This window comes from Nelumbo nucifera, chromosome 1 (assembly GCF_055504915.1).
Source record: "Nelumbo nucifera cultivar China Antique chromosome 1, China Antique-T2T, whole genome shotgun sequence".
Lineage (NCBI taxonomy): Eukaryota > Viridiplantae > Streptophyta > Magnoliopsida > Proteales > Nelumbonaceae > Nelumbo > Nelumbo nucifera.
This window is the reverse complement of record NC_142649.1, coordinates 84,796,637-84,820,661: the sequence shown is the minus strand read 5'-3', so window position 1 is coordinate 84,820,661 and position 24,025 is coordinate 84,796,637. Positions and strand designations below refer to the sequence as shown.

The window sequence follows — 24,025 nt, the reverse complement described above, 5'->3', positions numbered from 1 at the left end:
GAGCTTGCCCAAAGGACTACTTCCCACTCCCCAGGATCGACCGTCTTGTGGACGCGACCTCGGGGCACGAGTTGCTGAGCTTTCTAGATGCCTATTCAGGCTACAACTAGATCAGGATGGACCCGACTGATGAAGAAAAGACTGCCTTCATAACCGAGCTTGGCCTGCACTACTACAAGGTCATGCCCTTTGGGCTAAACAATGCTGGGGCAACCTTTCAAAGACTTGTAAATAAGTTGTTTGAGCCATTGATTGGCCAAAAAATTGAGTGCTATGTAGACGACATGGTCGTCAAAACCCAGTTTTCACATGAATTAATACAAGACTTGCATTCAGTTTTTGAAATTATGTGTAGATTTAACATGAAGTTGAATCCGAATAGGTGTGCCTTTGGTGTCACCTCGGGTAAGTTCCTGGGGTACATCATTAACCAGCGTAGCATTGAGGCTAACTCGGACAAAGTAAAGGCCATCCTAGACAAGAGACCACCCTAAAAAGTGAAGGAGGTTCAGAGGCTGAATGGCCGAATAGCTGCTCCGAGCCGCTTCATGTCCAAGTCGGCAGACCGCTGCCTACCTTTTTTTTTAAAGCAATTAAAAGCAAAGGGTTTGAATGGACCCAAGATTGTCAGCTCGCATTTGACGAGCTCTAAAAGTACCTCGCTAGCGTACCGGTCTTAACTTGGCCTGAGCAGGGCGATGTTTAGAGTTATACCTCTCAGCAAGTGATGAAGTGATCAGCTCGATACTAATAAAAGAGGTAGATCGGGTCCAACGATCTATCTACTATGTTAGTAAAGTGTTGCAGGGAGCAAAGACGAGATATCCAGAGATAGAAAAGCTGGCCTACGCACTGGTTATCGCAGCCCGAAAGCTCTGTCCGTACTTCCAAGCTCATACTGTTGTCATCCTCACCAACAAACCTCAGAGGCAAGTTCTACTCAAGCCCGATGTCTCTCATCGACTAACGAAGTGGGCCATTGAGCTCAGCGAGTACGACCTCCAATACAAGCCGTGAACTGCTATCAAGGTCCAAGCGTTAGCAGACTTTGTCGCGGAATGCCCTTTCAGCTCCGAAGTCCCCAGGCTGGTTGAGCACGAAGCCTCCAGTTCGGGCGAGCTCGAAGCTCCCAGGCCGGTTGAGTCCGAGCACCATGAGGTAGCAGCCAGTATGACATCTCTCCTAGTAAGGCCAAGCGTGAACTGGGATGAGGAGCCCTGGATCCTTCACGTAGATGGCTCCTCGAACCAGGAGGGCAGCGGAGCCAGAATCGTTCTGCACGACTCAAGTGGCACAAAGTTGGAGTACGCACTACGCTTCGAGTTCGTGACATCCAACAATGAAGCAGAGTACGAAGCATTGATAGCCAGGCTGGCTCTAGCCAAAGAAGTGAAAGTCAAACATATCGTCATCTGCAGCGATTCCCAGCTCGTGGTCAATCAAGTCACAAGCGAATATGAAGCTCGGGAACCAACTATGATTGCCTACTTAGCCAAAGTAAGAGAGGCTCTGCTCAACTTCCAGTCACACTTCATCAGGAAAATCCCGAGGTCGAAGAACGCTGAGGCCGATGCCCTATCCCGATTAGCCAACACCACTGATAATACCATGAGAACCGTGTACATAGAGAACCTGTCCCGGCCCAGCATTCTCGGGGGGGCAGAGGAGGTCGTTCCTATCATTCAAGTAGAGCCGAGCGGATCAATCCGCTCACGAGCTTCCTGCTACACAGGACCCTCCCTGCAGACCGCAATGCCACAAGAAGGGTAGAGCGCCAGGGGGCCAAATACGTCATGATAGACGAACGATTGTACCGAAGATCCTACACGCTCCCCTACCTGCACTGCTTACGACCTTCCAAAGCCAAGCTCGTGCTCCGCGACACTCATGAGGGCTTGTGCAGCGGACACTTGGGGGGCAGGGCCCTTGCCCAAAAGCGCTACGACAGGGGTACTACTGACCAACAATGAAAGCAGATGCTATTGAGCTCGTTAGAAAGTGTGACAAGTGCCAGAAGCACGCCAATATCCACCATCAGCCCGCTGTTGACCTCAAGTATCTCACCAGCCCGTGGCCTTTCGCACAATGGGGCATCGATATACTCCGACCGTTTACACCAGCGACAGGCCAGAGGAAGTTCCTACTGGGTGCAGGGGATTATTTCACCAAGTGGGTAGAAGCTGAACTTCTAGTGACGATCACAGCTCGAAACGTCCAGAACTTCTTTTGGAAGAACATAGTGTGCCGCTTTGGGTTACCTCGGGTACTGATTTCTGATAACGGTAAGCAGTTCGAGGACATTAAATTCCAGAACTAGTGCCAAGACATGGGGATCCGACAGAACTTCATTTTAGTTGCACACCCTCAAGCAAACGGTCAAGAAGAAGTCACGAACAGAGCTATCCTCTGAGGATTGAAGGCACGGTTAGACCGAGCTAAAGAACTATGGGCAGACGAGCTACCTAGTGTTCTATGGACTTACCAAACCACATAGAAGACCACCACAAGAGAGACCCCCTTCAACCTCACCTACGCAGTTGAGATCGAGGTTCCCTCGCTACGACTGGAAGCGTATGATGATAAGGCAAATGAAGACGAGCTACGTACCAACCTCGACCTACTCGACGAAGTAAGGGACCTCGCATATATCAGGACCATAGCTTACCAGCAAAGAGTAGCTCGGTACTATAATGCCAGGGTTAGGAAGTGGAACCTCCGCGTCGGTGACCTGGTCCTTCGTAAAGTTATGGTACCTGAGCCCGGCATTGGCAAGCTCGGACCGAATTGGGAAGGACCCTATCGAGTGAAATGGGTGCTCGGGGAAGGAACATACGAGCTCAAAACCCTTGAAGGGAAACGAGTACCTCGAGCATGGAATATCGTCAACTTAAGGTAGTATTACCTGTAACTACTGAGTAGACCATGAGTCACTCTCAGAGCCTAAGGGCCAAAAATGCTGAGTTAACAAAGACCTCGACGCGATAAGACCCAGTTGCCTCTATGGCATGGGCGAACTACTGAGTATACCACGAGACAACTCTCAGAGCCTAAGGGCCAAAAATGCCGAGCTAACACGACCTCGGTGCAATGAGACCCAGTCGCCTCCATGGCATGGGAGAACTCCAAGAGTGGACTATAAGTCACTCCCTCAGCCTAAGGGATAAAACACCGAGCTAACTAAGACCTTGGCATGATGGAAGACTTAGCCGCTTCACCGGTAAAGGCAAAGTATTAAGTATCAGAGGTGTAGGCAGCTCGGGTCTGAACCCTATGAAGCATAGCTCGTCTCAGTATATTGGCTGAACCTGACAATCTACGAACATACAGTTCGGGCATACATGGTAATTACTTCAGGGTATACCATAAAAATACCTCAAGCATTAAGAGATAGCTCGGGGTAACAGCTACCGAAAAATCCTACTTTGGGTATGTAGCTCTAACAGCTTGAGTGACAAAGTTGCTTCAGTAGAAAATAAAGAGCACACCATACTTAGCGAAAAAAGACAAATTCCAATACTAATTCATAAATAAAAATCGGGCTTAACATCCCGGAGAGAGTTCAACAAAAGTAAATAGGGCACAACCGCCCAAGAAAGAGATTTTGAAAATCAGGTTCTAACACCCGGGAACCACCAGAATTCAGTCAGAAGAAAATAATAGAAGAGCCGCCAGCCTCAAGGGTCCACTTCCTCCACCTCGTCGTCGTCCTCCGGGAAGTCAGGCTCCTCCTCCTCCGCCTGGTTCGCCGTCTCAGGATCTAGGCCCTTCATCGTTATGCCGTCGAGGTTGAGCCTAGAGAACTTCTTTCGGACCAACCAGCGGCAGAGCTTGAATCCGGAGCGGTACGAGCTCGAGCCATACTCCACTTGGAGGTCGTGATACTCCTAGGAGTCCTTGAAGTCCTAGACCGCCTTAGCCCGCTCGGCCTCCACCATGGCATCGAAGTTCTGAGTTCGGTCCTGAAGCGTGGACTCCAAGTCTCGAACCTGCTGGCGAAGAAGCCCCCTCTCCATCGCCACCCTCAATGACTCCTCCCTGTACCGAGCGCTCTCCTCAAATAGTCGGGTGATTTGCACCTCTTGGTCTCAGACGAGCAGCTCCTGGGCCTCACTCCCCTTTTGAGCCTAAAGGACTTCACCTCGGGCCCGATCGAGCTCGCCCTGGAGCTTCTGCACGGTTGACCTCTGATTACGAGCATCGCCATAGTGGATGTTGGTCAGGAGGGCCATGGCGTGGATGGCGGAGTTCACCTACCAACAGGAGACTAAGGTCAAAAAAAAAAGAAGAAATAAGAAAGAAGGAAGAGAAATGACACTTACCACCATGCAGTGGGCGGAGGCAAACTTGGCGAGCTCCTTGGGGTCCATCTCTCCCCAGCTAGTGACCTCCTTGTGGCAGATTGCCCTTCTGCTCTTTCGTGCAGCCACGATGTAGTCATTGACACCCTCCCAGTTCCCGGGGGAAGGGAAAGGGGCGGGATGGCCCAGACGAAGGAAACTGCCCTTACACTGGGAGCTCGGGCTCTTCTGCGCCACCTTCCGTGGTGACTCCCTCGAATGGGACAGGTGGAACCTCATGTGGTGGAGAAGCGTAGGCCGGGTCTGCAGACTCGAACTCAGCACCCCTAAAAGTGGAGGCTTGGTCAGGACGCGACCTCTTCGCCTTACGCTTCTGGTTGCTGGAAAGAAGGCATCTTGCGTCAACACCAAACATGATGGCTGCCAAAAAACCACAAGGTATTAGTCCAGTAAAAAAAAATTACAAGGCACTACACGACCTAAAAGGCAACCTACCTGGGTTCAGACCGGCCTGCGTGAGCTTCTCCTCAGTCAAGTAGTCCGACCAATGGAAGCCAACTACTACCCAGGACTGCAGTGTTTTCCGAACTTCGGGGTCCAACTCAACCCCTGAATCCTAGATGGCGGCCCTCTAGTGAGTTGGGAAGGGCCACCCTTCGGGGTTGCGAACAACAAAATAGTCCCACTTCCAGGCCGGGATCCTGTTCGGCAGCTCATATAAGAGCTTGAAGCCACGACGGGGAGAAAAATAGTAGGAACGCCTTTCTGGAGGCACTCCAGGAGAAGCATTCTTGATGCAGAGGATGGTGGAGAGGATGTCAAGATTGAGGGGAAGACAGTACTCATAAAACAGAGAAATAGTGCCAACTACATTTCGAATGGAGTTGGGCTGAAGCTGGTCAATGGTGACATTGAAATGGTTCAAAACCTCCACTATTAGATGATGCAGAGGAAGATTCAAACCAACCTCGAGCTGTTCCCAAAAGATCACTATCTCATCGGGACCATGTTCTTAGAGAAAATTACCAGAGGAGAGATTGTAGATGAGGTCTCTAGGAAGGTTAAAATGAAGAACTAAAGATCTAAGTCTCTCCATCGACATAGAGGAGGGACCGATGCTGTCGGGCTCCCTGCCATCTCGTCGGAGGTCTCCCGAGCCTCCGGAGCCTGCCCCCAAGCTCTCCCTGAGCTCGAGGGGGCGCCATCTTGGTTACCGTCCCGGGGATAGACGTGGTACGGATATCCAGACATATTGACAAGATGATAAGACTCACCAGAAAAGAAGAGACGGTGTGAACAGGAAAAGAGCTCGGGCAGCTAGATGAAGACGCGACCTCAGAATCCGAAAACAAGGCAAGTTAGCGTTAAAGAAAGTGAGGCCTGGGGCCCCCCTATTTATAGCCACTGTGCCCTCAAATCAACAGCTCGAATTGAGACAGATTTGGCGGTCCACAGTCAAGCTGACCATATGTCTTCTGAAACTGAAATGTGACTGGCTGCACGTCTTCCATGATGGAGGTAATGACGGATGCACGACCTCCAGAGTTAAGAGCCGCTTTGGCACATTTCTTGGCGTTCAAAAAGTCAGAAATCCCCTGACTTTCACATGCACATTTAATGCGAACAGTCAATCAAGTTTGAATTTTAGTCAAATCCACCCATCACACTTCATAAACTCCTCATGCTAAGGTAACACTCTTAGCCTGAGGAGATGGGGAGTGATTTGACCCGACCCCTTGGGACAATGACACGTGCACATGACTCAGCATAAGTAACAACTCAGCATCACAGCCTGACCGCGACTAAGTAGCGGGCCCGCAGGATAGCTCGCTACGTCATAGCTCGCTACAGCACGAGCTCAAGGACCCCCGATGTACTGAAAGGGAATACTCCAAGACAAGTCTATCCTAGCTCGTGAGCTAGGGTAACCAGCTCGCTCCAATACTTGGGCAGAAAAACTGCCTCAAGGGCCAATTCAATCTTTGTCTTATGTTTTATACATTCCCAAGTTTCCTTTTAATCTTATGTCTATTAGTAAACTAACCAAATCCCTCAATTGTTCTATCATATTTTGCCCTTCCTCTTTTGTTTTTCAAGATCTAACGACGGGGAAGAAGATTGATGGAGGGCATGAAGTTGGTGGGTTGTATTATCTTGACAGTGGTGGCTCTATAGTTGCACTTCAAACCTCCTTGACTCCTCTTCAGTGGCATTGTAGACTCAGCCATCCATCTCTTAAAGCTCTCAAGCTTCTAGTTCCGTCATTGAGTCGTCTGTCATCTTTGCAGTTTGAGTCGTGTAAGTATGGGAAACACCACCGGGTTTCAACATAAGTCGTATGTTGAGTCCTTTCGATTTAGTTCATTTAGATGTTTGGAGTCCAATCAAAATTAAGTCTTATAATGGTTATAGATATTTTGTTATCTTTGTTGATGATTGTTCAAGAATGACATGGCTTTATTTAATGAAATAAAAAAGTGAGTTATTTTCCATTTTCCAAAAGTTTCATGCTGAAGTGCATAGACAATTTGGTGTTTCACTTAAAATTCTTCATTACGACAATGGCTGAGATTATTTTCTTTCTTTATTTCAACAATACTTGGAACGATATTGTATTATTCATCAGACATTGTGTGCCCACACCCCTCAACCAAATGGGGAGGCTGAGAGGAAGAACCGACATCTACTTGAAACAGCTTGGTCTCTTCGTCATATGAATGTTCCTAAATGTTTCTGGAGTGATGTAGTCCTTACTACTTGTTTTTTGATTAATTTCATGCCCTCGTTCATTCTTGATGGTCATTCTCCATTCTCTATCTAATTTTCCACTTTGTCTCCATATCCCCTAACTCCCAAGATCTTCGGGCATGTGTGCTTTGTTCAAAATCTTGGTCCTGGGCTAGACAAGTTGGATGCTCGCTCTATTAAATGTATCTTCTTTGGCTACTCTAGGATCCAAAAAAGGTATAAATGCTGCAAACCTATTACTCGGAAATCCTTTGTTTGTCTTGATGTTACATTTTTTGAATCGGTGCCATACTTCTCTGGTTTTGATATCCCTCCTTCTCCTACAAAGGTTTCTCTTCCTCTTCCAGTTGATAATTCCATTCCGGTGGTTCCCATTATGCCTGAGTCTCCACCTTCCCCAATGCAAGAGCGTACTGAAAGGCCACCAATCCGTCAAATCTATACTCATCGATAGAGGCCAACACCTCCACCACCTTCTACTCTTACAGTTGATCTAGCTCCTTCCACAACCAAATTACCTTCTAATCTTGACCTTCCTATTGCATTGCGGAAAGGTAAACATAGTTGCATGCTACACCCCATATCCAATTATGTTTTTGTATTTCACCTTTTTGCTTCTCATCGCGATTTTATTACCCTGTTGTCCTCTGTATCCACACCTAAGGATGTTTAGGAGGCTCTTACTTCACCAGGATGGTGAAAAGCTTTGGAAGAGGAACTCTCTACTCTTCATCACAATCATACATGGAAACTCACCAATCTTCCCCCAGGTAAGCATGTTGTTGGTTGTAAATAGGTATATACTATTAAGTATCTACCAGATGGGAGAGTGGAATGCCTGAAAGCCCATTTAGTTGCAAAAGGGTACTCTCAACTTTATGAAACCTTTTCTCCAGTTGCAAAGATTGGCTTAGTATGTATATTGATTTCCTCGTATGTCATGCATGGTTGGCCTCTACTTCAGCTTGATATTAAAAATGCCTTTCTCCAAGGTGATCTTCAAGAGGAAGTGTAGATGAAGCAACCACCAGGGTTAATTGCTCAAGGGGAAGACGGTAAGGTGTATAAGCTCAAGAAGGCTATTTATGGGCTCAAACAGTCTCCCCATGCTAGGTTTGTCAAATTTAGTGAAGTGGTGAAGGAGTTTGGAATAAGACAATATCAAGTTAACCATTCAGTATTTAGCTATGGCTCTGTGACCAGGAAGGTCTCACTAATAGTGTATATTGATAACATAGTCATAACTAGCAGTGATAAAGTTGGATTGATAGATTGAAGATATTCCTACAAGATCACTTTAAGACAAAAGATCTTGGGAAGTTGAAGTATTTCCTGAGTATAGAAGTTGCTAGATCAAAGCAAGGCATAAACCTCTATCAGCGAAAACATGTTCTTGATATGTTGGAAGAAACAGGGTTTCTAGGTGCTAAACCAATTAAAACTCACATGGAACTAAAAGTGAAGTTGGGAAGTGACACATGTGAATTGTTTGATAATCCTATAAAGTATAAAAGGCTAGTGGGAAAACTGAATTATCTAACTATCACTAGGCCTGATATCTCATTACTAAAAGTGAAGTTGGGAAGTGACACATGTGAATTGTTTGATAATCCTAGAAAGTATAAAAGGCTAGTGGGAAAACTGAATTATCTAACTATCACTAGGCCTGATATCTCATTTGTTGTTACTGTGGTAAGCCAATTTATGCAAAGTCCTCGAGTGCCTCACTGGGATGCAGTTCTTTGGATTGTGCGGTATTTGAAGGGGGCTCTAGGTCATGGGTTACTATACAAGCCAAGAGGTGATATTGAAATAGTTGGGTACACTGATGCAAACTAGGCTAACTCTATATCAGACAGATGATCCACTACAGTTTATTGCACATTTCTTGGAGGAAATCTAGTGACATGGAAGAGCAAGAAGCAGACTATTGTAGCAAGGAGCAATGTAGAAGCAGAATACAGGGCCATGGCACACACTAAATGTGAACTAGTGTGATTGAAGAATCTATTGCAGGAAATCGGGTTCTTAATAAGCAAACCCATGAAACTATACTGTGACAACCAGGCTACAATTCACATCTCATCTAATCCTATTTTTCATGAGAGAACAAAACACATAGAAGTAAATTGCCATTTTGTAAGGGAAAAGGTCATCAATGGTGAGATAAGCAGTGAGCATGTGAGAACAGATGATCAATGGGCAGATCTGTTCACAAAAGGGTTTAGTTCGGGAATAGTGAGTTATATATGTAACAAGGTAGGATTATATGATATACACTCTCCAACTTGAGGGGGAGTATTAGAGTCGACTAAAGGGAGTATTTTAGTCTTTTCCATCTAAGTAATGTGTTAGTTATATGCCTCCTACATATGTAGGGGCATTTATGTCTTTGTATTCTCTCCCTTCTTCTCTCTTTCGTTTCTCTTTTTTTCAGTTCGACTGAATAGTACTAACAAAGCCCAACTCAAACATGGGTTGCATTATCCATATTGGGGATTTGGGTTGAGGGTACCCATTATTAGATTATAGCTAGGTTTAAAATTTTAATTTTCAAATCGATTTTTGTTTGTTTAATTGATTTGATTTCGCTTTCTACACCTTATACCTCTCTCCCTCCCTCTTTTGACTGGCTAAAACCCAAGTCAACCTTTCTAGTAGATGCATGGATCAACCCAAATACGTGGTGCCATGTGTCACCATATAGCAAACCAAAGCATTGTTAAATAAATTATCTCAATTTTTGGGTGAATTGGTCAACCTGATCCTTTTACTATACATTTATTACACAATAACCAACTTCATCTTAATTTAGTTTTAAATAGCTGAATGGGTCAAGATGGATGGATTAGGTGGGGCGTGGGTTAGAACCTATTTACATGTAAATATGGGACTTTGATGGGTATGGATGGTTATCACTAGATGTACTAATTCCGAACCTATTAGCCAACTGGTGATTTGATATGGCGTGTGTTTGGAACCATGGGCGTTTAATAAATGCTGCCACATAGGTACCACTTAAGCATTTCCTTATTATGTGCAATTTGTACGTGTAGAGACTTGCAAAAGCAAGTCTTGATTTATGTGCACGCCTATCATTGGGGGAAGCTTCATTTTAGCGCTTTCCCCAACGGGTAGGCGTTTATCCACTGTTTTACTGATGTGGTGCCTAGTGGCGCCTAAGTGGCAATAAACAATTTCATTATTATTTTTTTCGGTTTTATAAACAAATCAAGTACAAACGTTTAGTGACTGAATGCCCACGGTTCCAAACACACGCATGATCTCCGACTTGTTGTAGCAGAGATTTGGGTTCAAATCCCACTGCCATTAGGGTTGCGGTTGAGGGGATAGGGGATGGGTTATCCTCGTGTATATCCCCATGAAGACAAAAGGTTGGGCATGGAACCAATAATTCAGATCTCCTACCCACATGACACTATAGTTGTACATTGGGAACATCTCCCCATGAATGGTAACATACAAATATGGGAAATGTTTGCAATGTACAGCTGTAATGAGATGTGGGTAGGGTTCTTGTGGATAAAAGATCTGAAATGTGAAACCAAAACCCAAGGAAATTAAACCTACCCATTTGCCACTCTTCAATTTCTCCAATAAGCATTGACTCAATTGAAATGATCACTTGGCAGTCAACGTTAGTTTCAATGTAAAAGCATGGGATCAAATCCACATAACTGCAGACTCTCCATTAGGGGTGATCATTTCAACCCGACCCGGCCTGCACATGCCTGGCCCGAAAATTCTGGGCTTGGGCCTGGGTTTTGTGTTCAGGCCCGACCCGGTCCGACCCAGCCCATGATCACCCCTACTCTCCATGATATAGCCAGTGGGCTTGTGGGCTTCATGTACACCTATCTCTCACCCACCTCTGATTCCACTGTCCATATGTAATACCAAAAAAAAGACATAATTTTCGTTGATAAGATCATACTGCAGCCCTCAAACACATACTCAAATGAAATAACCCCAAACATGCAAAAATCCTAAACCCTCTTTTCAATTTTGATGGTGTTGGCGATGAACCTAGATTTCCTGCTCATTTTTTCTACCCACATTCTACCTGCTATAAATTGCAATCACACATCTTACAATTCAAGATGGTGATGTATGGCTGCAATGCAGGGTGGGTAGAGTGTGGGTAGAGAGTAGTGGGCAGGAAATCCGATTTGCTTTAAGTTTGGCAATTTAGCATAATTGAGCAGGACACAATAGAGTTTACATGATTGAAAATGCCTGATGCGAGGATTTGTAGCCAAAAATATTTATGCATACGAGGGACAACCATGTTTGACATTTCTTGGTGCACATTTATGTTTTAAATGAATCATTTGTCGCCTTCTTATCATGTTTTTGAAATGGGATGTACGAGAGTCAGATTTAGGGGTGGATTCGAGCCGAGCCTAGCTGAATATTTATCTATTCGAGCTTGGCTCGCCAGTAAACTATGAGGTTCGAGTTCGGCTCGATGAGCGAATAAGTCTATATATTGGGCTCGGGATCGGCTTAAAGCTTGATTTAAATCGAGTCAAATCGAGATTTTCACACAAGTTAAGCTCGAATAACTCCTAAAAAACTCGAGTCATGACCACCCCTAGTCAGAACCAATGGATTTCTAATTAATTTTTGGATTGATTACTTATATATCTTATATATACATTGAGAAACTACTGAACTTTTTAAAACAACTTATATATATCTTATTGACTGACTCCTCATAACACAAATATAACCTCTATCATTGCACCATTTAGAGCCATTAACAACTCACTCCAAAGGTTCTCACAATACCAATTTTTCTCTTAAAAGCAGTGCTGGGGAGAGATTAAAGAATAAAATATTCTTCTCTCCCTCCCTCCCTCTCTCTCTCTCAGATTAAAATTGATGGCAAGGCCCATCGAGACGGCATTAAAAGGAAAGGGTTGGCACTTCATCCATTACCCACCCACTCCCTTGCAAGTCTTGAAATTGCTTCATTTCATCCCCCAATAAAAGAGGAGAATTTTGTAGATTTTCATTTTATCGTTCTAAATACAATTAAGATTTTTTCAGCAACCATGAATCAATTTTTTGTGCTAAATACCTTGTCATTTGGTCTGAGCTGGGGGTAGATTAGGTGACGAGTTAACTAGGCCATGTTGGGCAAATTAGGTGTCGAACTGACTGGGCTGAGCTAGGCAGGTTAGGTGACGAGCTGACCAAAGTGTCGAGCTGCCTATTAGGTGCCAAACTGACCAGAGTGTCGAGTTGCCTATTAGGTGCCGAACTGACCAGAGTGTCGAGCTGCCTATTAGGTGATGAGTTGACCGGAGGGCCAAGCTGCCTATTAGATGACGATCTGACCAAAGTGCCGAACTGGTTGGTGGCAAGCTGGATTGATTGTTGAGCTTCGTAGTTTTTTAGAGACCTGCAAGGAATCAATGTTAGAGGACCCGGGGTGGCTAACCCGGCGAGGTCGCTCCGATGCTTAAGTCAGTACTCTCATTGTAGACTGCGAGCTAAAAGTCACACAAAGTATGAGAGCTAGAATATGCTTACTTGCCCCCCCCCCCCAATGCCATTGGGGTTGGTGCCTTTATATAAGCATTGTTTGGCGTGGGCTTCACGCACCGCATCCGAGATTTCCACAAGGTCGCCTAAGTGGTCCGAGATTCCTAGAGGTAACCGCCATGCACGTTGACCACCCTCCGGATCGTTCGGCACGTGGGTCAACTTCCAAGGATCGTGGGAGTGTTAGGATATGCATGCCGAATTCGTCGGCGAGCATGTCTCGTAGGCCGCCAGGTCGGCACCTGTGCTAGGCTGCCAAGTCGCGCCTGGACCAGGCCCCTAGGTCGCGCCTGGGCCAGGCCGCTAGGTCGGCGCCCGTGCTAGGCCGCCAGGTCGCGCCTGAGTCAGGCCACCAGGTCGGCGCCCGTGCCAGGCCGCCAGGTCGCACCTGTGCCAGGCCGCCAGGTCGCGCCTGGGCCAGGCCACCAGGTCGACGCCCGTGTCAGGCTGCCAGGTCACGCCTGGGCCAAGCCACCAGGTCGATGCCCGTGTCAGGCCGCCAGGTCATGCCTGGGCCAGGCTGCCAGGTCGGCGCCCGTGCCAAGGTGCCAGGTGGGACACCACCAACTTGGTTAAGATAAATTGTTGCTTAAGTAGTTCCGGGTGTCACCTAATTGTCCTGAGGTGCCATGTGTCACAATATGATTGAAACTTTCTCCTCGAATCTATAAGTTGTTGCAATGAAATCATGATTTTTTATTCCATGAGGAAGAAAAGTTACATAGAAAAGTTTCTTGTCGAAGTTCTGAATCTTCGATGACCCAATTGGCACCTACCAGCTACCGAAATCATGGTTCCAACTAATCCATTCATTCTTGTGTTGGCAGTCACCGGTGTCTTCTTCGCCCTTGGACAGGTTTTGTCTGGTATGGCTCTGCTACTTCTTTTGAAGAAATTGTGTCAATCGATTGAAGATCTGTGTCACGTCTATCAATTTTACAAAGTTCCCAAATTTAACCAAAGTTACTAAGGGAACCCACTTTACAGAAAAGTACTCCACCTATCAAGAGGTTGATAGTAGACTGCTCCAATGGGAGGATGATGTGGCTTCTCATGCAGAACGTGTCTTTCACTTTACGTGATTCCATCAGTTGCAAAGATGAGATCAAGAGTCTCCAGGCGACGTTCATAATCGGAACCGCAAAAAAGAGAGAAGAGAGAAGAAAAAAAAAAAAAAAGAAAATAACATATTTTGAAAATTTAAATAATAATCAGGGATACTTTTGTCTTTTACATTTTATCTTGTTGGATTTAACTTTGAAAAGGTCAATAAGATACATACAATTTGCTTTTAAAAATTTGGGATATACAAAAGTAATTTCTCAAATGGACGTGGTATATCAGTAATTAACCCTTAATTTTTTCCATTTTTGGTGAAAATTTTAGGAGACCGTTGGAGCTTTTTGATGTGATAATCGATAATCGATGTAATAGAAAAGTCGACCAATGGGAACAAAAACCTTACATTGAACACAAACGCAAAAAAAGTACGGACCAAGAGTGGAGTTTACACTAGTCCGTATTTACACTAGTCCGTTTTATGTCGATTCGCATTTACACCAAAAAGTTTTGTATTTAATTTGATTGGAAGCATGGTTTTTAAAAACGAACCGGTGATCGAACCGGTCAAGGGTCCAATTATCGGTTTGAACTGACCCGGTCTAATAAAAAATTAAAAAAATTAAAAAAGAATTAAAAAATTGGAAAACGATCAAAATCGTTTGAACGATTAACCGGCCGATTCAACGGTTTGCTGACTAAAATCAACGGTTTTGGAGGAAAACAAAACCGATCAGGTGACTAATTCTCGGTTTTTCCGATCTGACCGTCCGATCCAATCCGGTTTTGAAAACAGTAATTGGAAGTGTCACTTGTAGACGGCCAAAAATCACACTACTCCTTCAGCAAGGAATAATCTCTTTCATTTTTTTTTTAATACCAGGAAACTAACACAACCTAGTTTAAGAAACTCCTAAGCGATGTATAATAAGGTTGCTTTTTTTAGATAAAAGTCTTGGAAAGGAAATAATTATAAGAATCTTTTTTTTTTTTGTAAGGCTTGTTTAAAATGAATACTGATGTAGGCGCACATGTAGGTCCAATGGTGTGGGCGCACATGGCAGATCCAGGATGGCAACGTATGGCACAGGGCAGATCGCATCCTGGCCTTCTACTCGTAACTAATTCCAGGCAAGTTCGGCTATAAATAGGTGGCATCACTATAAGGTAATCCATCTGGGCATTTATTGCTCTAAGCTCTTCAGTTTTCTGGTAATCTCGTTTAAGCTACTCTATACTCAGGCCTCGTCCGACTACTTACTGCTTTGTTGCTAACTTGACCGTTGGAGTCTCCGCTCCTAGGATAACACCCAGGGCCTTTGACATGCTTCTTCTTCCACAAGTCGGACTTATAGGCCATCGGCTCTATTAGCCCTCGGGCACATCAGCATGCCTTCGTCTCGAAAACATAATTACATTTTTGCCCTTGACCCATACAAAATCCTTGGTAGCAACAAATACAAATATGTACGATACAAAATCAAGATTAAAATACTGATTACAAGGTTTTGTACTATATATATTTACATTTGCACCCTTTTCCAAACTAAGCATAAAGGAAAGACTCGTGCGGGAAAGAACCATAACAACAATTGAAATTAGAGAGACTGATTTACTTTTCAAGACCCTACTTTCTCCCATTTTGGTTCCGATGATTAACTAAAACCCTAAATCACCGAATTGGCACTTCATCTTATCTCATGGCCATCACAAGTTGTAGCCCAAGTTCTTTTGAAATCTTTTCATTCTATTGCTTTCTTATGGGGCTATTTGGCATGTCTTTATAGGTAGATCTTTCAAGTTTCAACAACTTGACAAAAAAGACGCATTCTTATGGGGGCTATTTGGTAAGTCTTTATAGGTAGATCTTTCAAGAACTCAATAGACAAAAAAGACGCCATAAGCCTATGGGATCTTGTTTTTAAATAAATAAGACTGTTTGGTTCTGTCATAATCGGAATTGTTAAAAACAGTTGAAAAAGGCTATTTTAATGCAAAAAGGCCAAAAACTTCATTTAAAGCTTCCTGATTTTTCTTTTTTTATTTTGCCTTTCCGTACGTTTGTCTTCAATCTTTCGGCATGCCGAAAAGACACACCAAACACATACCAGATTTCCAGAGCTTTTAATTTGCTGTCACTGTTCACTACCATGGTGCATCTCTCACACGTATGGATAATACATTAATCCATAAAAAAAATAAAGAATGAAAGAAATCATATTCATCCAGACTTCCTTAGTTGAATACCAACATCTAAGGTACACCGGCCATAGCTAACTTCATAGTACCTCTCTTACATACTAGGTACTGTTTGTTTACACAGACTTCTCCTCCCCGGCCCAGATCGTACCCTACAAAAAAAAAACTACCAGATTAAGATTAAGACATTGCAGCCAAGGTTGTGTTTAGATGCTCTCGTTAATTAACCAACATAATCTATTTTATCACTCTCCTGATTCGGCAAAATGGCTTTATCTTATAGGGCTGCCATTTGTCTAGGTCAACCAGACAGACCCTATCCTATTATATGCATGGGTCTAGGTTTGCATCTTGAGCTCCAATTATTGATAGGGTCGGTTCTGGGTCTCTCAATTATAATTAGGTCAGGACTGGTTTTACATATTCTAAGTAATTAATAAAACCAATATAAAGCAACAGAGGACAAATATATCTAACATTAAGGCTGTGTTTGGTTTGAAGGAAAAAATAGAGAAAAGAAGAGAAAGGTAGGGAAATCTTTACAAACCTTATATAAGTTTCCCTACTTTTCTTTCTTTTCCTATCTTTTCCTTCAAACCAAACATAGCCTAATTGCATGAGATGTCTAAAACTATCATCTTATGGAGTACATAGGTAGGATACGTTAAGAAGAGAGAGAACAAAAATTTTAATAGGTTTATTATTAAAATACCAAGCTAGGCTTGTCAAGTTTAATAGGTTGTTATGAGTAGTCTGGCATCCACGAGACGCTACCAACGTTGCTTCTAAAATAGTAAAATATGATGTGTGGTAATATCATTATCGTCTCTGTAAGGATGCAAATGAATTGGATTGGTTTGGAATGATGCGGATAATTTTATCGGTATCCAATAAGGATCCAATTTGATAAATATATTTGCAAAAATATATATTGGACTGGACCAAATAGGAGTGATTTGAATTCGACCCTACGATCCGATTTGATGTGAAAATCCAGTTGAGGTATCCAAATCCAGTAAAATCCTTACTCCACAGTAAGACGCTATCAATGGCATAAAGATGGTTACATTTAGGACTGGATCCTGATTAACGATTAGTGTGGTTCTAGACCGGCTACAAGGCAATAGATAGTGTACCCAAGATGTGTTAAGAATCTGAAAAATGGTCAATCAAAGGGGCAGATATTTCAGGATAGATGGTGTGAATGTGTGATACTTGGGTCCGATTGGGTTGGTAAGTTTGTTTAATTTATAATGGGCCCGAGCCCAAAATGAAGCCCAATATAGGTGGAATTCTTTAAATGGGACATTCATGCTTGCTATCTGTAAAAGATGTAAGAAGAAAGGCAAAACAAAATAAAAACAACCAAAAAGAGTTTTTTTTTTTACTTTTAAGAACCACCAAACCTTATGCTGGATCAGAAGTTGATCCATGGTTTCTTTTTTTTTTTTCTTTTATAAATGAAGGATAGAATTGTATTATATAAATAAATATATATCATAAAAGAGGAACCCTTTGATCCCATTATATAAGTTAGATAATTAGATACATTAATACATTCTATACAGGGAAAACCTATGCTGCTGGAAACACGTGATACTGGAAAGGCTTTGACCAATCACCCCCCCCCCCCCCGGTCTTTTTTGTAAGAAAAAGAAAAAAAATTGTTTATTAAATCAGTACAATTTATAAAAATGAGGATGGTGGAAATGTTTCGTCAAAAAGCCTGATATTCACTTTCCACTTTTACCCTTTATGCTTTTTATTTTTCTAATTTTATTTAATTAATGGTTAATACTTGTAATTGGATAAAGCAAATAAAATAATAATAAAACCGCTACGGAACCTACTCCTCTCTTTCCTTAGGCCTTATCTCATCTTCTCCTGAAGCACCTACCTGACGAACCTCTTCACTGATTAGAGCCAACACATGTCAAGTATTGGATGGTTTGCCTAAATCACGAATTCGAATTGGAGGAATGAATTTTTTCGACCTCTCTATTTTCATCATCGAACAATCAATTAGATGATTAAATGATTTTTTTTTGTTTTCTCCCTATTCTTCAGGTATTTTTCCCATTTCCCTTCTATTTTGATTGTCTCCGTTAATGTAATAAGTTATGTGATCGGGAAATGCTTTTATGTTCATTATATTGATTTTCATTTTAGGGTGTTTTTTCTCAAAAATCATCAAGCCAGTCTAATAATCTAACACCCTACCAACGTAATATTGTAGGGGTTTGGAATGAGTTTTGTTAGTAGGAGATTCAGACTCTTCTATATAAACCGGATGGATGTTCGATTTGAATCTAAAGTGAATAGGAGACCCACCATTGATGAGCAGAATAGGAGGCAAAATGCCAAATGTCATTGTTCACACATGAAGGGAAGACATAAATTCTAAAACCCCAATTCTTCCTTTGAACCCCTCTCTGTATAGTGTATATCTTATTCATTCCCCCTACTTTACATTAGGAAGGAGGAAACAAAAATGGCGTCTCTCTTATACTATGCACCTTTCTCTTCAAAATGAACAAAAAAACAATATAAATTAAAAAAAAACAAAGAAATGAACAAAAAAATTACAAAAAATATAGAGAAAATCATAAAAGTTTTTATACCATACTAGAAAAACGAGAATTTTGCAATTGGTTTGATCAAAACACCATGATTTTACTTCCAACTTTACCCTCAACTTTCTATTTTTTTCCCATTGTATATATTGTCATTGCAAAATAATTATGAAAGGCATAAAATGAAGAAAATAATATAAATTACAAAAAACAAAGAAATACATATAAAATTTATAAAAAATATAAAAAATCATAGAAATTTCTATGCCATACTAAAAAAATGAGAATGTTGCAATTGGTTTGATCAAAACACCCTAATTTTACTTTCCAACTTTACCCTCAACTTTCTGTTTTTTTCCATTGTATATATGTCATTACAAAATAATTATGAAAAAACACAATAAATGGAGAAAATAATATAAATTACAACAAATAAAGAAATACATAGAAAATTTGCAAAAAAAATATAGAAAATCATAAAAATTGAAGAAAAATAACATAAATTACAAATGTATACCATACTGAAAAATGAGAATGTTGTAATTGGTTTGCAAAATAATTGTGAAAAAACACATAAAATGAAGAAAATAATATAAATTACAAAAAACAAAGAAACACAGATAAAATTTACAAAAAAAAAATTATAGAAAATCATAAAAATTGAAGAAAAATCATAAATTACAAAAAACAAAGAAAACCATAAATTACAAAAAATGAACAAAATTTGTAAAATAAAATAAAAAATTATATCTACTTTCATTTATAAAAAAAATGAGAATGATTCAATTAGTGTGGTCCAAAGACCCTGATTTTTCATATTAATTCTACCCCTTAGTTTTTTGGTTATTCAGACATATCCCAATTCTATACGAGGGTGCATGATAGTTGTTGGAAAAAAAAAAAACATTGTCTTTTCTTAAAAGCCATTGGATGGGTTAGGTACTTAGGTTTGGGTTGAGATTCAACCTAACCCACTTGACCCATCAACCCACTAATGCCCCATTTTGGGTTCAACTCAAACCCACCATAACCCAACCTATTAGTTTTTCACATAATACATAAATTCTAGAACATATAACTATAAAAAATGCATAATATATAAATAAAGATAGAAAAAGTAGAAAATAACATAAATTAAAGAAAAAAAATAAAAATTACAAAATAATTACGAAAAACATAAAATGAGAAAATAATATAAATTACAAAAAACAAAGAAATATGCAAAAAATTAAAAAAAAATGTAAAAATCATAAAAATTGATGAAAAATAACAGAAATTACAAAAAACAAAGAAAAACCATAAATTACAAAAAAATGAAAATACAAAAATTTCATTCCATGGGCATTTGGTCACTAGGACTGTATGTTATCATGTGTGTGATTGGCCATTAGGATCGTATGCTATCATGTGTGCGGTTGTTAAGTAGGGTCTGCAACTCATGTCCTTAGTGGTATGCAACACTGTGACACATTATGAATTGTTCGATTGTTTTATTTTTGGACAAATGTGTGGAGGTGCTCAACATGCCTAAAAGGTGTTTGCATAAATGCTACTTTAGTTGTTGGTTGATAAATTTTACTTACAACTATTTTTTTTTACCTCCTCTTAGTTAAAAAGTAAGAAGAAAATGTTTTTAGGATTAAATGTAAGTTATTTAATAGTCGTCTTAAATAATGACTTCTGCCATTCAATGGTTACTTGAGTAAATTAACATAATAGCTTAGTTTACTTCTAACCATTAATAGGCCTCCTATTCTCCATAAATTTTGTGTTTCATTGGGATGAATTGTATCTATATATAATGTTGTTGAATGTAATTTTATCTTTTGGTTTGGTGCATTAATGTTTCGATCTGATGCATTTGCAACTAACATTATATGCATACTATAAAATCTAGATCTTGACATTTTGTAAGGATAGTCTTAGGACTTGAACGGTATGTAAACCTTCATCTATGCCTAAGATATAAAAGCATAATCAAACATCACGTCAATATCAAATACCCAGTGCATTGCACAGGCCATTCCACTAGTGATTATGAAAAAGGGGGATATGTAACTTGACCCTAAAGGCTCAATAACTTATAACTAGGAAAAATAATCCTCAAGAGCAAAAAAGCCACCCACCCTCCCCCATGATATGATACTGGCTGGCTCATTCCAGTGTTATAATCAAACCCAAAATATAAAAATCAAAGTTAATAAGTAATTAAGGGGGGATATTTGTCACATCAGCAAAAACAATTAATATGATTTTACAGATGTAGTATTTGGTTTTGTTTTGTAAAACAAAATCATGTTATCTGGATCTCATAAACTTAAGGCTTTGTGCTAAACTGTACAATACCAATGAGAATTCCTTAAAATTCACAAGGTGCATGGTTTTGATTGGTCAGGCTTTCAAAAGGAAAGCTGGGTGAAAATATTTGCTTGTTTTCTCCTGTTTTTTTCTCCCTCGATCCATCAACTCCCCGACCTTGGCCTCCTTTTGTGGTATAAATGAATGCAACAATGGGGGACCAAATCCAGAAGCTCACTTTGAGCATCTCTTATATATCTTTGTTTGCCACCAAATGAAGCCCCTCATAGATGAGGATCTTTCCACGACTGCAATCATGAAGGAAAGGATTTCACCGATTGGACAATTGTGGATAGTAAGATCAACACAGTTCTTCCCTGATGGCAAAATGGCAGTGACTCTCTTAGATGCTCTCATTTGGCTGTTCCGAATTGCTTTAATTTGTTCTATCCGACCTCAACTTCACCCCAACTTGCAGTGATATTGATCCATAGTGGTCCACAACACACTCCCACAAGCTTTTTTTCTTATAATATTTGAGGTTAGAATTTCCTGATTATGGCTTTATCAAGCTTTAAAAAAGAAAGAAAATGAGATAGTTCGGAATAGAGAAAAACCTACTGCTCCTTTCACCTCTTAAACTACTCAAGTAATTGATTTTATTTGCATGGTCTGATCTCGTGGGGTCAAACCCAGCTAATTATCCAGCAAAAGGTGGAATTTGCGGTCAACAATGGCTAGTCTTCTGAACCTCTCAGTCTAAACTACTGTGTAAAAGTAAGGTTATAATGAGACGGCTCAAAAGTATTCAAGCCAATTTTGATCAAGTCTGGAGGCCTGAGACTCTGAGTCAAAACAAGTTTTAGACTTTTAGTGAACAAATTGACTATCTTTACAGTGCTCATCCCACTTGGGGACAAATATCGAATTTGAATTCATCCAGTAGAATTTTATCTGGTCTATGTGCAAGTGATGAAGAAGCAAGATATCGATAAGAGTAAGGACAACATTGGCAGTAGACAACCGAATTCATCAATGGGTCCCCTACTGTTAAGCCTTCAAGCATGTGGACCCAAAGTAGTGACGTGAAATGCACCAAGTTCATGCATTCTCTGAGTACAGGAATCTTTATTAAGTGTCATATTGCTTTTGTATGAAAATGAGAGAAAATGACTTGTCTGATACAATAGGACAAGCACATCCTTAATGGGACCTAAGACGCTGCAACCTCGTCTCTGAAACTTTTATTTAAGCAATTGTTGCTTCAGTGATTCAGTAACAATTTGCCCATCTTTCTGGGAAAAAAGTTCAGAATTTAAAAAGATCTATCAAACAGATGGGCACATTTCAAAGTTAACAAATTAAACATATCTAATTCAACCCAACTCAGCCTTAATCCCAACTATTTGGGTTTTGGAGTTGGTTACAGGAATTAATCTTATCTCGCCATTGGACATGTTCTCTGTCATACTTAACAAACATACTGCATGCCCAAAAAAGATAAACGCCAAGAAATGATTTATTCTTCATTTCTCAATCACAATAACACAGCTTTTACAGTAGTAGCTAATAGCTAGCTAGCTAGTTGTCTCTGCTTGATGATATACATAGTCACAATCTCTGCCGTCTTCGTCAAGATACAGGGATCGAACAAGGAGATCATCATGGCCATTTCAATTCAGCTTTCCATCTGGCAAGTTTAGAGCTCATGACCATTTCAACTTTGAAGACTGAGCATCACCTCCCATCAGGCAAGCATAGAGCTCCTCCACCTGCAATGCCCCCGATTTCTCCCAATAAGAATTACTGGGCAAGCTAGATGTGCCATCCTCATCACAAGAATTTGAAATAGAAGTGAGAGCAGGCGGAGTGGAATTTGATCCTCCCAGAAGCATCCCCTGAACCTTTTCTAACTCTTCTCTGAGCTTTGCCATCTCCCTCTCGAGCCTCCTCTTATCAGCTAAGGCGTTTTCCAACTTTAACTGAAGTGCCTTGTAGTCCAGCTCAAGGGTCTGGGTCTTCCACCGAGCTCGCTTGTTCTGGTACCAGATTGCAACCTGCCTTGGATGCAGACCTAGATCCCGTGCAAGTTGCATCTTTATCTCTGGCTCCAGCTTCTTCTCATTGTTGAAGCTACTCTCCAAAAGCCTCACCTGCTCTTGGGTGAGCCGTTTCTTGCTGCGTTTGGGTGGCTGTTTTTGGCTTTCTGATTGAAACAAATCCATAATATCTTTTGGGGCACAGAGAAGACTGGGAGTTCAGAACTTTTGAGAGTGGCACCCTTTAAAGGAGGGCTGGTTTTTTATCGCAGAAAAGGAGAGAGAGAGAGAATGGGGCGGCTGACTTCTTCTTCATGCTGGCGCATGGTGTTCACGTGGGGGTGGACCCACTGGTCTGAAGTAGGGAGAATTCCCTTTTCCTAATCGTTCTACTTCCTATTTGAGCTTGGTTTACATTTTTTTTTTTTCATTCAGATGGTAACTGAGACCTGAAACTATGAATTCATTGCTATTTTTGGTGTAAACTGAAGTCTTTGCAGAGTGCAGAGAGACTATATAAAAACTTTGGATTTACGACCCATCTTTACCCACCACTGCACCAAGTTATAAATTCAGGTCTTGTTTTGAATGATAGATCACTGACAACAAGAATCCCAAATACCCAAAGCTAGCTTTTGATTTGAAAATCAAAAATTTTCCTAAGCAGAAGCTTTCTGCAGTTGTTCTGTTTGTGGGTTGGCACAAGTGATTATTCATGGGACCTACCCTTATGCGAAGAGCTACGTCTCCTGATTGGTTTACACAAAGCATTCCTCTACTGCTATACATTGGCAATTAATTCCCCTCGTCAGTAAGAACACCGGCCCACCCAAATATACAAGCATACACGCAAACGAGAGAAAAAACAAAAACACACAAAGCGTACAAGCACAACCATGAGAAACACTTTTGCAGAGTAGTTCGGCTCAGGTTTTAGTTCCTTGATCACAAAGTTATGTGAGATATATGGCCCACTCAATGGACAATTCACCAACACCAAATGGACTGAATTTTTTTTTTTTTTTTGAAGCTGGTGGGCCTTAATTCCATTGCAGTCCGGATGCTCCCATCTCTTTCTCTCTTTCCTTTTTCCTGTTTAATAAGGTCACTACCCACTGTGCGCTGATAATATTTTTCATTTGTATGGTTAGATTTCTTTTTTAATACAAGATGGATTTGATGTGTCTATCAATTCTTTCCTTTTGGTCGGGAGGTATAAACCAATTGAAATATGAATACA

The 24,025-nt window shown here is 41.2% G+C and overlaps 1 protein-coding gene across 1 annotated transcript; it reads right to left on the bottom strand.

Moving 5' to 3' along the window:
* Nucleotides 1-22,060: 22,060 nt before the first annotated feature.
* LOC104599481 (homeobox-leucine zipper protein ATHB-52-like) lies at nucleotides 22,061-23,091 on the bottom strand. Its single transcript, XM_010262037.3, has one exon. It carries the CDS (start codon nucleotides 22,969-22,971, stop codon nucleotides 22,453-22,455), a length of 519 nt encoding a protein of 172 aa, XP_010260339.1. The 5' UTR covers nucleotides 22,972-23,091; the 3' UTR covers nucleotides 22,061-22,452.
* Between the last annotated feature and the right edge of the window lie 934 nt (nucleotides 23,092-24,025).

Excerpts from the sequence above, each read along its gene's own strand:
- LOC104599481 (XM_010262037.3), bottom strand. The coding sequence starts at position 22,971 with ATGGATTTGTTTCAATCAGAAAGCCAAAAACAGCCACCCAAACGCAGC.